Source organism: Mauremys reevesii, linkage group 26 (genome assembly GCF_016161935.1).
Source record: "Mauremys reevesii isolate NIE-2019 linkage group 26, ASM1616193v1, whole genome shotgun sequence".
NCBI lineage: Eukaryota > Metazoa > Chordata > Testudines > Geoemydidae > Mauremys > Mauremys reevesii.
The window spans coordinates 13,480,437-13,494,311 of NC_052648.1; the positions used below are offsets into that span (position 1 = coordinate 13,480,437).

The 13,875-nt window shown below is 47.8% G+C and overlaps 1 protein-coding gene across 1 annotated transcript in view; it reads right to left on the reverse strand.

Annotated features, from left to right (window-relative positions):
- LOC120391721 (excitatory amino acid transporter 5-like) overlaps positions 1–13,875 on the reverse strand; it is an 84,739-nt gene that overhangs the window by 17,589 nt on the left and 53,275 nt on the right. The window contains exons 6-9 of the mRNA XM_039515741.1: positions 8,006–8,105; positions 6,250–6,483; positions 5,073–5,267; positions 1,259–1,393 (exon numbers count right to left, since the gene is read on the reverse strand). Of these exons, the coding sequence (XP_039371675.1) occupies positions 1,259–1,393; positions 5,073–5,267; positions 6,250–6,483; positions 8,006–8,105 (664 nt within the window). The remainder of the gene's footprint in view (positions 1–1,258; positions 1,394–5,072; positions 5,268–6,249; positions 6,484–8,005; positions 8,106–13,875) is intronic.

Sequence of the window (13,875 nt, forward strand, 5' to 3'; positions counted from 1 at the left end):
TTTATGTGAAGGAACTAAAAAAGGCAGCTCTCCCTAGGGTCCTCTCTTCCTCACATCCCAGCATGGCAGTGAAAGACGTAGCTCGGTGAGCTGAGATTGTCCAGATGGGCCCAACACCCTCCCTCTACCTGCCTAGACATTCTGCAGAAAGGGCTGGTGAGACATCCAGACCTGGGAGCTCTGGGTGCCTCTGTATGTATGGTCAGTAACAGAACGGAGCACCTCTGCCAGGATGACTCAGACAGTGCCTCAATCTCATGAGAACCTCCTTTGTGTGCTACCAGGACGGTCCATCCTTGGCATGGTGTAATGGTAGGGGGACCTCAGCTAGGAGAGCCAAAATTTCAGTGAGCATTTCTTACCCGCACAGTTTACTGAGGGGTTAGCACCTAGTTCCCTAAAAGTTCACGCCTCTGCTCTTAGTCGCTTATGGGCCTAGTGTCCGCATTTCTTAGGATAGTCTTTTTCCTCCCTTCACTCCCACCATCAGGTTTCTGGTGGCCCTTTGCAGTTTTAACTTGGTATTCAAAAGCTAAGTGACTCCTCCTTCATACCCTTGTCCTGCTCTGACCTCCAGGAGGTATTTCTGGTTAATAAGGGAACTAGCAGCCCTGCCCAGCTGATGATCCACAGCAACAAGTTCATGCTCTGGTCTCCTCCTAGTTTTGTCCCTTCCACTCAAACCAAGGAATTTTCTTTCCCTCGTTCCTGTCCCCACACTAGGAAGGAGAGAATCTGGCATGTTCTCAACCACCTGAGAATGTACCTACATGGGTCAGAATGTTTTAGGAAGGAAGAATTCCTCTTAGTTCTATTTGAGGCTCTAGGAAAGGTCTGGAAAACAAGCCCATCATCAAACAAGCCCATCATCAAAGAGATACATAGGCCACATTTTCAAAACTGGGCACTGAGCCTGGTGCCTGACTTTCCTCAGGACAGAACACCCACAATTCCTATCAAAGCCCGTGGAACTTCTAAAATCAGGCCCAAGCTGGGCATCCAAAAATGTTGGCCCCATATCACTAGCCACTTAAGAAAATTGTGCTTCAGCGATTTCCTCAGGGTGTCCCAAGAAGTCCGTGGCAGAGACAAGACTACAATGCACAGTTCCTGGCTCCATGCCTTGTTCTGTATCCCCTTAGACTCCAGTCACGTCTGTTAGAACCACCGTAGTTACATTTGTATGGTCAGAATACTCAGGGGTCACTGTCCTGAACACTAAAAACAACAACATAGGATATGGAAAAAAAATACTTACAAAGCCCAGTCAACTGCAATGATCAGTGTGATGTCATCAGTGGGAAGGCCAACAGAGGTTAGTACAATGACCATTGTAACGAGTCCTGATTGGGGGATTCCCGCTGCACCTATGCTTGCTGCTGTCGCTGTTATGCTGCAGAAACAGAAAGGCCACAGCACCTTTGTCACTTGGAAGGCTCTTAATGGTTTTGACTGTATGGCAAAGTAAACGTCAACTCTTCCAATGAAAGGTCGGTGGGCGCATTCATCACGTAGCCTCACCCCCTCCTGGGCTTTCACATCGCCCTGGCGAGCGCTGGGGGCTAGCTGGGGAACACTCACTCATAAGCCCCTCCGTATTAAGCCTCAGTGTGCCCCCCCAGCCCCCGACTTATCTGCCTGTCTCAACCAGTGAGCCACCATTGTAGAATACAGAAATATTTCAACATACGTCTGATGTTTCTGTGCACCTAGGGGCTTGTTCCGACCCCTGCAAACATTCCATCTAGCAAAGGCTCCTTGAAAATGTACGTGCAGGCCAGATTGGAAGAAGATTGCTTGTAATCAACGTTTTAATACAGATTTTTGTGGCAAATAGCTTTAGGCCCAGTCCTGCTTTCACTGAAGTCAACAGGAATTTCTTGCTATTGACTTCAGTGGCAGTGAGAAAGCGAGCGAGACAGAGAGTGTGTGTCCATCTGTCCACCCATAGGTGACTGCACTTTAGCTTCAGCTGAAGCAGTAGAGGCCTGCAGTTGTGGACCAGAAGGATATGTAATTATGGAGAGGTGGCAGCCTCTGTACAGTTAAGGTTGCAACCATGGTCTCATTATAAGGCTGATTGTGAACCCCCCTTGTAAATAAAACAGAAACCTCTTCTCTTGCTGTCATGTTTCTCAGGTTGTCCGTTGCTAGCTAGAGTGAGCTCTGAAATCTTTTCCAGAAGCGTCTAACCTCACTTACTGTACTGCTGGGGCAGCGAATGAGGCGGGCCTGGAGTGAATGAGTTCGGTGTGTCTTTCACAGCAGTAGCTAGATGGCGTGTAGCAAAGGTGGCAACATTCTGCACGTGGCAGAAGGATGTTCTTGTGGGCGGAGACACAAGAGAACTGAGTTCTAGCCCTTGCTCTGCCACAGACAGCCTGAGGGACGTTGGCCAAAAATGTTCAAAGACGGTTCTAATTGTGTGTTCCCCAGTTTCTGAGGGCCCAGCTTGAGACTCCTGGTGTCCCCACAGGGCCGCTGCACTCAGAATTACCCTCTGTATATAGAGTAATAGCTCCTGTGACAGGGTCAGGCCAGATGGCTACAGGAGCGTGATGGAAGGCAGATATATTAGCCTCAGGTTAAGCAGGTCCCTTTCCCCTGGGTAAGGTAATGGGCAGTTCCAGAACAATCAGGAATTTACTGGAACCAATTAAGGCAGGCAGGCTAATTAGGACACCTGGAGCCAATTAAGAAGCTGCTAGAATCCATTAAGACAGGCAGGCTAATCAGGGCACCTGGTTTAAAAGGACCTCCCTGCAGTCAGTGAGGGGCGCGTGAGGAGCTGGGAGCAAGAGGCATGCAAGAAGCTGAGTGAGTAGGCGAACTGCTGGAGGACTGAGAAGTACAAGGGTTATCAGACATCAGGCGGCAGGTCGGTGGTGAGGACAAAGAAGGTGTTGGGAGGAGGCCATGGGGAAGTAGCCCAGGGAGTTGTAGCCGTCATGCAGCTGTTACAGGAGACACTCTAGACAGCTGCGATCCACAGGGCCCTGGGCTGGAACCCAGAGTAGAGGGCAGGCCCAGGTTCCCCCCATCCCCCCATTTGATATAAGAGGAGTTGATCTGGACTGTGGGTCCCACCAGAGGGGAAGGTCTCTGGCCTGTCCCCCGACCCATTAGGTGGGCCAGCAGAGACTGCAGGGGATTGTTCTCCTCCTCTTCCCCATGCTGGCCAGTGATGAGGTAAGCTGAGTGAACGGCAGGTTTGTGCCACTAACAAAAGGAGCCAGACTGAGGACTGCCGAAAACCTCAGAGGTGAGAATATCCGCCAGAAAGCGCAGAACCCACCATGGCAGAGGAGGAACTTTGTCCCACTCCACACCTCACAGGGCTGTTCGGATGAATTTGTGAATGTTTGTGAGGTGCTCAGATACTTGAGTGCTGAGCCGTAGGCAGGCCTCAAAAGAAAGGACAAAATTATGTTCTCTGCAATTTGGCCGTTGTGTGATGCTTCTGGTCTCTGTGGTGCTTTTCACCTTAAGAATCAAGTGGGCTTCCATGGAAAGAACTGGGTGGTGCGTAAACTGGAGCAGTTACCCCAGTTAGCTGTCTCTGAAGCAGGTGTCCTTGGGCGACCTGTCTGTGCTGGGCAATACACAGTAACGGCAGGGAACTGCAGCCTGGAAATACCCTGGCCAGAAAGGGGAGACGCGGGTCTCCCCCCAGGAGAGGCAACAGCTGGGGAGTTGAAAGCCTGAGGGTGGGTGCCCTGGGCTGGACCCTGGAGTGGGAATCAAGGGGCAGTTTCCCATTTCACTGCCGCAGTTCAGGGCGTGAGGGAGGGCAAGTAGAAATATCCCACAGCAGGCTCATTCCCTGAGGACTATTCGTCCTTCGCACTGAATGAGGCAGGGTCCTGCAGAAGAATAGTGAATGAGCCTTAAATAAACACTCTTCACTAACACACTCACAAGGGGCAGAGCTAAGGTTGCACAGAGGTTATTATTAACTGAAATATAACGACTAATCCAGTCAGCACAGGGTTCCTTATGTTTCTCTCACTATAAATTCAGTTTATTTTACTCTGCCCTGAATTGTCCCGATGTAAACATGGTACAGAAGTTTGCATTGGCAATTCACACCTGTGCTGTGTACGTTTTCAGAGGAGAACGGCAGGTTTTGGCAGCTAGGTAGGGACTCTTTGGGGCTTTTAGCCACTGGCAAAGTGTGGTTTGGGATTATAGGATGAGCACATTGGCCGTATGTGTTTCTGCTAAATTGATCAGTGTGAAATAGTTAATGATAATACTTAAAAACGATCATCAGTTTCATTGAGACGGCTGGGGTAGTTCACGGCATTCTCCAGGGAACTGTCAGGCTGGCTGCAGACTGACGAGATAGCACTGGGTCCGTTTAGGAGGTTTTTGAATGAAAACATAGGCCTGGTCTATGCACAAGAGTGGTTCTGTGTAACTGTCCTGATTAGGGGTGTGATTTTTTTTTTTTTAAACTGAAATAGTTCTACTTGTACAGCCCCCAACTTGGACACAGTGATACAGGTACAGAGGTGCCTTTTACCAGCCTGGCTTATTCCCTCCCTGAATGGGAATAGGCTGTACCAGTATAAGCACTTCTCTACCAATATAACTGCACCCAGGCTAGGGGAATTGTACTGCTTTACGCCTGATCGATACTTAACATTTCGGTTGACATAACTATGGTGTTCAGGGGTGTGAAAACACGGCTATGCCAACGAAACCCCTAGTATAGACACAGCTTCCTCGCACAGTGTTTGTACACCAGTAGAGAAACTCCTGTTGGTGCAGGCTGCATCTGCACAGGGGTGGGGGGGCGGCTATGCCCTGGCTATGCTGCTCTAGGATCTGTAGTGGTGACATACCCTTCGAGTATACAGGACTGCAGAGGCACTGCAACAGGTAAAGAAGTAACCAGACGCGTCTATGCTTATGATGCACTACTGTCCAACCATGTCTACCTTAAAGATGTAATAGAATGACCAACGCTGAGTGGGAACGTTGGTAGCTGTTATGATACGCTGTCCTTAGATCTGGACAGGGAAGAACGAGAACAGATTTAGTGTAAATAAAGGAAGAAATGTATTTACCTGATAGTTATAATTTGTCCCAAGTCCAAATCGTACTCGTTGACCTGAGCAATAAAGATTGCAGCGACTGCCTCGTACAGTGCAGTCCCATCCATATTAATGGTTGCGCCAACAGGGAGAACGAATCGTGCCACCCGTCTGTCTATCCCATTGTTTTCCAGAAGACATTTCAGGGTGATGGGCAGGGTTGCTGAGCTGCATAGCAAAGAAATAACCATTTCCATTGCCGTTGGTGTCACTGAGGCAGTTAATAAGAAGGCTGCTGGAGGCACAAGGTCACCACATCTGCTCATAAAGCGAAGTGAAAATTCTGTACATGAGCTGCCACCTCCCTCTTAAACAATGGTGGAAGGAAAGTGTCAGAACTCTCTGTCTCAACTGGGGTGAACAGTCAGTTGGCAAAGTTTGCAGACAACACAAAAGCTGACTGCGAAGAGTCACAAAGGGATCTCACCAAACCAGGTGACAACAAAATGGCAGATGAAGTTCAATGTTGATTAATGCAAAGTAATGTACATTGGAAACCATAATCCCAACTATACATATACAATGATGGGGTCTAAATTAGCTGTTACCCCTCAAGAAAGATCTTGGAGTCGTGGCTAGTTCTCTGAAAACATCCACTCAATGTGCAGCAGCCGTCAAAAAAGCGAACAATGTTAGAAATCATTAGGCAAGGGATAGATAACACTGCGGTTCTAGGGTGGTTCTAAAAATCCTTAGAACTGACTCAACGTGCAGAAAGGGCCGGGCTTCCTTTTAATTTCTTGCCACACTGAGTTATTCTCCCCCACGCTGCTCAAACCTGGCAGCGGCTCTAGTTTTCGTTGAGAACTAAGCCTGAGCCACATCTCAAGTTTCAAACTTTTGCCTGTTTGTTTTTCTGTAGCTTCATTCAAAAGACTGTTTTGGGGGGGGGGGCAGGGGGTTTAAACAATGGAGAAGTAGCTTAACTCTCCCATAGTTCAAATAGCTGAAAGGAGTTTGCTAAGGTATTTCCCTTGCAAGAATAGCACATGAGGGACCAGTGATTGGTACATTACTCAGGAAACCCTTGTGCTAAACCAAGGATGAAAACATTTATACACAGCCTAGACCTGAATAGTGAAACCAGCTTCTCTCTCGGCTGGAATAATGGAATGTCTGTGACGAATGACGACCAGACCCTTTGTCATACCTGGATGATGTCGCAAGGGCGATCAGCAGGGCTTGCAGTATTCCCCGGATGAAAGCAAAGGGGTTTTTCCTGGTTATGAGTGCAAAAAGCAAAGGCAAGAGGATAAGTCCATGGATGACTAGCCCTGTCACCACCGTTATGGCGTAGAGTCCCAATTTCTTTCCAATCACAGCCGGATCCTCCATTTCCAAAATCTTCCCAGCAATGAGAAACACAATGCCAAATGGGAAGTACCTGCAATAAGAATAGTAAAACATCGCTCATTGGGATAGGAACATGGCAAATGTCATAACAGAAAAGACCATCCCATCCTGCTAGAGCAGAGGAGGGCAACGTGCGGCCTGCGGGCCACACGCGGCCCATCAGGGTAATCGCTGGTGGGCCGCCAGACACTTTGTTTACGTTTGCACGGCCGCCTGCGTGCCAGTGGCTGCGGTTCACCATTCCCAGCCAATGGGAGCTGCAGGAAGCGGTGTGGGCTTCAGGGACATGCTGGCCACTGCTTCCCACAGCTCCCATTGGCCAGGAACAGCGAACCGCGGCCAATAGGAGCTGCGGGAAGCTGAGCAAATGTAAACAAACTGTCTGGCGGCCTGCCAGCAATTACCCTGACGGGCCGCGTGTGGCCCACGGGCCGCAGGCTGCCCACTACTGTGCTAGAGTGTCTCCAGGTGTGGCCAAATGCTGCATAAACCAGAGGAAGGTGTAAAATTCCACGTTATGAATCCAACCGGCTGCACAATGTTATACCATGTGGTGAGACGGGACACTAGATGGGGAGGGCTCTGAGTTACTACAGAGAATTCTTTCCCAGGTGTCTGGCTGGTGGATCTTGCCCACATGCTCAAGGTTTAACTGATCACCATATCTGGGGTCATGAAGGAATTTTCTCTCCCATCAGATTGGCAGAGACCCTGGAGATTTTTTGCCTTCTTCTGCAGCATGGGGCACGGGTCACTTGCAGGTTAAAACTAGTATAAATGGTGGATTCTCTGTAACTTTGTCTTTAAATCAGGGGTCAGCAACCTTTCAGAAGTGATGTGCCGAGTCTTAATTTATTCACTCTAATTTAAGGTTTCGCGTGCCAGTAATACATTTTAACGTTTTTAGAAGGTCTCTTTCTATAAGTCTATAATATATAACTGAACTATTGTTGTATGTAAAGTAAATAAAGTTTTTTAAATGTTTAAGAAGCTTCATTTAAAATTAAATTAAAATGCAGAGCCCCCAGGACCAGTGGCCAGGACCTGGGCAGCGTGAGTGCCACTGAAAATCAGCTCGCGTGCCGCCTTCGGCACCTGTGCCATAGGTTGCCTACCCCTGCTTTAAATCGTGCTCTGAGGACTTCAGTATCAGCCAGAGGTTAGGGATCTATTTCAGGAGTGGGTGGATGAGGTTCTGTGGCCTGTGATGTGCAGCAGGTCAGACTAGATGATCACGATGGTCCCTTCTGACCTGAAAGTCTGAGAGCTCCTCTTGGCCCAAGCTTATTACCCTTTTTATATCCTAAACTATGAGAATTAATTCTTATTTTTTCCTAGCTAATGTAACTGTGAGGCTCTTCTTACTACAGAGAACCAGTAGCCTCAACTCTTTAGTTAAGCTTGAAACAAAAATGTTGACTGCAGAAGAGGGAATATTTTAACATCCTGAACTTACAGTTCCTGAACTTTTATTTTTTGTAGCAATATAACTGCAACAGGGCTTAACTGGGAGATATGAAAACATCCAAATTGAGTTAATCAGGTTTACTTACCAAACCGCCATTGAGACAATCTTCATAACTGCTTCATTCAGACACTGGCACACGTTGACTAAAGGAGTTCCGCGCTCACCCATTTTCCCTAGAAGGAGGCCTGCAACCAGACATGTTAACTTGAGTTATTAAACAGCATTAATACGGAACGTAGAATCATAGGACTGGAAGGGACCTCGAGAGGTCATCTAGTCCAGTCCCCTGCAATTATGGCAGGACCAATGTCCAATCTAAACCTCCATTGCTGGAATTTAAGCCCATTGCTTTTTGTCCTATCCTCAGAGGTTAAGAACAACAATTTTTCTCCCTCCTCCTTGTAACAATCTTTTATGTACTTGAAAACTTATCATGTCCCCTCTCAGTCTTCTCTTTTCCAGACTAAACAATCCCAATTTTTTTCAATCTTCCCTCACAGGTCATGTTTTCTAGACCTTTAATCATTTTGGTTGCTCTTCTCTGGACTTTCTCCAATTTGGCCACATCTTTCCTGAAATGTGGTGCCCAGAACTGGACACAAAACTCTAGTTGAGGTCTAATCAGCAGGGAGTAGAGCCGAAGAATTACTCTCATATCTTGCTTACAATACTCCTGCTAATACATCCTAGAATGATGTTTGCTTTTTTTTTTTGCAAGTGTTACACTGTTGAGCATAGACACCGACTCTGTGGGTGCTCCGGGGCTGGAGCACCGACGGAAAAAAAATTGGTGGGTGCTCAGCACCCACTGGCAGCTCTCTGTGGCCCTGCCCCACCTCCTTGCTCCAGCTCACCTCCTCCATGAGCGTGCCGCCGCATCCTGCTTCTCCCCACTCCCTCCCAGCGCTTGCGCCGTGGTCCACTCTAACCCCCAGATCCCTTTCTGCAGTGCTCCTGCCTAGGCAGTCATTGCCCATTTTGTATGTGTGCAACTGATTGTTCCTTCCTAAGTGGAGTCCTTTGCATTTATCCTTATAGAATTTCATCCTATTTACTTCAGACCATTTCTCCAGTTTGTCCAGATCATTCTGAATTTTAATCCTACCCTCCAAAGCACTTGCAACCCCTCCCAGCTTAGAATCATTCACAAACTTTATAAGCGTACTCTCTATGCCATTATCTAAATCACTGATGAAGATACTGAACAGAACCTGACCCAGAACTGATCCCTGCGGGACTCCACTTGATATGCCCTTCCAGCTCGACTGTGAACCAGTGATCACTACTCTCTGGAAACAGTTTTCCAACCAGTTTTGCACTCACCTTATAGTAGCTCCATCTAGGTAGCATTTTCCTAGTTTGTTTATGAGATGGTCATGCGAGACAGTATCAAAAGCTTTACTAAAGTCAAGATATACCACGTCTACCGCTTCCCCCCTTTCCACTAGGCTTGTTACCCTGTCAAAGAAAGCTAGTAGGTTGGTTTGACACGATTTGTTCCTGACAAATCCATGCTGACTGTTACTTATCACCTTATTATCTTCTAGGTGTTTGCAAATTGATAGCTTCATTATTTGCTCCATTATCTTTCCGGGTACAGAAGTTAAGCTGACTGGTCTGTAATTCCCCAGGTTGTCCTTATTTCCCTTTTTATAGATATGTGCCCTTTTCCAGTCTTCTGGAATCTCTCCCATCTTCCATGACTTCTCAAAGATAATTGCTAATGGCTCAGCTATCTCCTCAGTCAGCCTTGAGTATTCTAGGGTGTATTTCATCAGGCCCTGGTGACTTGATGACATCTAACTTGGTTAAGTAATTTTTAACTTGTTCTTTTAACATGCAAAGACCTTCACTTGCTGGTGGCTGCAGTATAGGGTCAATTGACAAACTCCCAAAAGAGCAAATTTCTAATCGAGAGAAACATCCATGCAATTTATATTATATTATTATTATTATTTATTATTAATGTTTATTGCAGAAGGACCTAGGGACCAGCCAAGAACAGGGCCCCAGTGTGCTCAGTACTACACAAACACAGAGTCATGGACAGTTCCCTACATCAAAGAGCTGGCAATCCAAGGCTATGTCTTTACTGCAAAGTTAGCTTGAGTTAGCTACACTTGAGTTACCTTCTCCAGTTAGCCTTGCTCGAGGGAGAGTGGCCACACTGCAAAATAACACTCAAGCGGCACAGAGTGATTGGATCTGCAGCACAGAATAGCTGTATCCCCACTGCATTATTTGCTCCAGCATCAGCAGCACCTGAAGTGTCATTCCCCTACCACTTCTCCTGAGCTACAAACTTCTGGGAGTCCATTTAGGAACAACACTTGAGTTATACCTTGAGCTGCTACTGCAGTGAAGACAAACCCAAAGTAGAAAGTCAGACACTGGGCAGGGGAGAGGGATATAACGAGCTTTGGACATCTGTGAACTTTATCTGAACTTATTTAGCCCCCGTCCTCTCCCCACCCTCCCTGAAGTCATGTGATCATTCCCTAACAACCTGGGCTTATGATAGACTCAAAGACTTTAAGGTCAGAAGTGACCATCGTGATCATCTAGTCTGACCTCCTTGCACATTGCAAGCCACAGAACCTCACCCACCCACTCCTGTGATAGATCTCTAACCTCTGGCTGAGTTACTGAAGTTCTCAAAGCACAGTTTAAAGAGTTCAAGTTACAGAGACATCTATGATCTGGCCCCTTCTTTTGGTCAGGGAGCTGGTAAACCTATTTCACCACCACCAAGCAGTAACTTCTAGAGGCAGGTGGACTATCTTTCCTGTTCCTATTTGGTAATAACAGAATAATCCACTTCCTGGGGCACTGACCCTCCAAAAGTTAGTTTTGTGGGATTAATACAGCCCATAATGCAACAGGCTAAACTATCCCTCTTCTTGAATGAAAGGGATTGCACCTCATTTCTACTCTAGTACTGGATTTACCTAATAGCATGTGACATTCTTGTTTGAGTCCATAATGACAAACCCTACTGAGCTGGTCATACTCAGACTGCTGGGGAAGCTGTAACTCTCAATTTCCTGGCTTTTAACAAAATAAAAGATCTTCTTCGAGTATCTACCAACGTGGTTCCCATGGCGTGAGATCAGATTTTCTGGGAAGCAGTGTCTTCTAGGGCCACCTTGCACCCTCACTGTCCTTGTGTCCCTCCATCCCCACACAGAGTAGGGCCATCTGACTTTCAGTTCCTTCTTACTGCCTATATGTGAGACAGAATGCCTGCAGTGCCTGATGATCCTACTGCAGTTAGTTGCTGGTGACTGGTTAGTGCAGTTATTAGGTAGTCAGCCCTTTTTATTTACCCATTGGCTTTACCAATGTTTAAAAAAAAATTCCTAGGTAGCTAGATGGCTTAGAGCCCCCTTTGAAGTTGAGCTGTTACAGCAGAAGCTAAAGCCCCAGGGTTAAGACATGCCCCGCCTTTGCTGCTTCTATGCCACTCAGTGATGGGCATGCTTAAGTGCTTTTCTTGTTTTGGAAAAGGACATATCCTTGGCTGTTGCACCCTGTGCTCTTTTCCAAGCGACACCGCAGGCCGGGGTGCCTACCTAAAGTTTTCTGGAGTGCTCTGTGAAGGCCTCCGCACACATGATGAAGGATATAGCTGAGGCTCAGGCCTCCATCCAGTCCCTCTCCGCTAGCACCCTGGTGAGAGTCCACCCTGAGCACCAAGGTTGAGACACCCAAAAGACCCCAGGTATCAAGTTTGATCCATGTGTCAACTGTCTCAAGAAGGGGTAGGAATGAGCATCACTCCAGAGACGAGAGAGGTCTCCAGGGCCTTCAGAATCAAGACACAAGAGTCAACATGTGTTAGACTCATCTCGAGCTCTGCAGCTGAGGGGCACAAATGATCTAAGATCCCTTTGGTGCCTTGATACCAATATGAATAGAGTGCCTGTGGTACCAGCTAAATCCACTGAGCACCTTTCCTCCAGCCTTCTGGGTACCCAGCCCATCGATACCATCCTTCTTGGCATCTATGGCCTGTTCAGCATGGCATGACCTGTCTGTGGGCTTAGTACTGCAGTCACACTTGCTGGCTCACATGACATCAAGAGTACTAACTAGACCTTTGGCCACCAAACCATGGCAACACGTAGGAACTGGGCCATCGGGACTGTCTACCCCCCATCCCAGGTAGAAGGGATGCAGAAGCACCTTAGTACACCAGGAAGGGTAGCCCTACATTGGCAGAGGTGTATTCCTTTGTCTTCTCCATCGGGACATAGTAAAGACTCATCAACTCATCCCCCTTCTCCTCCATGGGCACCACGGTGGGAGTCAGGGAGGGCAATGGGTAGGACTGCTCCTTCGTGTTGAGCATCTATTCAACATACCCTCTGAAAGATGGCCCACGAGGATCTAAATATTTATTATAATTGCTTTAATTCCTAAGTTCACTGAACCAATGAAGTGAAACTCCAGAGAACTCATAGATAAGCTACAGAGGAGTAAGGAGTTATAGGCAGTATGGGCTTGACTCAACTCAGCCCAGAGTAAGGGTTGGCACGTAACAGTTCCACCTGCAAGTGGCGCTTTCTGCTGTCGCCTTGCTTGGAGAGGGGAGGGCAGGGGAGTTAGCTATTCCCCTGCTGTGCTGGTGGGAGGGAGGAAGTTACTCCTCCTTCCCAGGCACCCAGCCAGCTGCTCTAGCGGGCAGGTGGGGGCTGTGGAGCCAAGATTCCTCCATCTTCACCTCCTCTCTGCCACGTGACCATGGGGGAGGGGTGCGCACTGGGTTAGCTGCCCTCATGTGCCAAGTAAAGGCTAGTCCGGTGGTTTTCAAACTTTTTGGACTGGTGACCCTTTCCCCACAGCAAGCCGCTGAGTGTGACCCCCCTCATAAATTAAAAACGAGGGGGGTTAATTTAATTTAATGGGAGCTCGGAGCTGTCAGCCTCACAGAGCTGACAGCTGGTGACCCCCATGTACCCACCTTGTGACTTCAAGGGGTCGTGACCCCCGTTTTGAGAACTCCTGGGCTAGTGACTGACTAGCCCTAGACAGAGAGCAGATAGATCCCTTCCTGGGAGAACGTCTGTGCTGTGTATGTTGGAACCATATTGAGAACTCCCTCATATGGCCAGCTAGAAAATATCAACTGCTGTCCTGTTCTAGGAGCCTGTTTTACTGTGATGACTTCAGAACGGTGTGGGATGGGCTGAGATACTGGCCCAAATGAGTGTCGTTAGAATTCTGTTCGTAATCTTCAAGTTTAATGTTGGTATTTTTAGAAACAGCAACCCCCAGGAGGAAGCTCTGGCCAGCCAAAGGCAAGGCAATGTCAGCTGAAGGGGCTACCTGAAGAACCAAAGGGGGAAAACTACCTGAAGCCAATGCATGTTCAGCTTACCTGGCCAATCCCACCTGCTTGCAGAAGGCTTTGCTCAATGTCTGAAGACAAGGAATTACAATAAAAAAAAACCCCACACAGTGAGCAAATGCTGCTGACCCTGGGGAGAACCGAGTCCACGATGGACGTCTCCTCAAATCTTGAAGGAATGTCTGTGTGGGCGCCTACCTCTGTATCTAGTCTGCCATCTCCTTTCAGAGGTCCAGTCGCTACATCACAATCATTCCATTCCAACACTGAACTGACCTTCCTTCCTGCCGGTCCCGCTCTGCTACCTCCCTTCTCTACCACTAATGACAATTCCACCCTCCTTCCCGCTCCCAGCTTCAGGCCTTGGTGTTATCTTCATCTCTTTTGTCTACTTCTCCTGCCTTCACCCCATATGCAGTCTCTAGGCCACACCCTGTCAGTCCTTCTCCTTTATTATAACCAGATACACCATTTCCTGTATCCCTCCTGCTTCCCCTAGTCCATGATCTCACCTGGATCACTGCTACCTTCTCTTCTCACCTCTCCTCCTTCAGTCTATTCAAAGCATCCCTGTGCTTCACTCACCTTTATCTCCCACTGCTCTG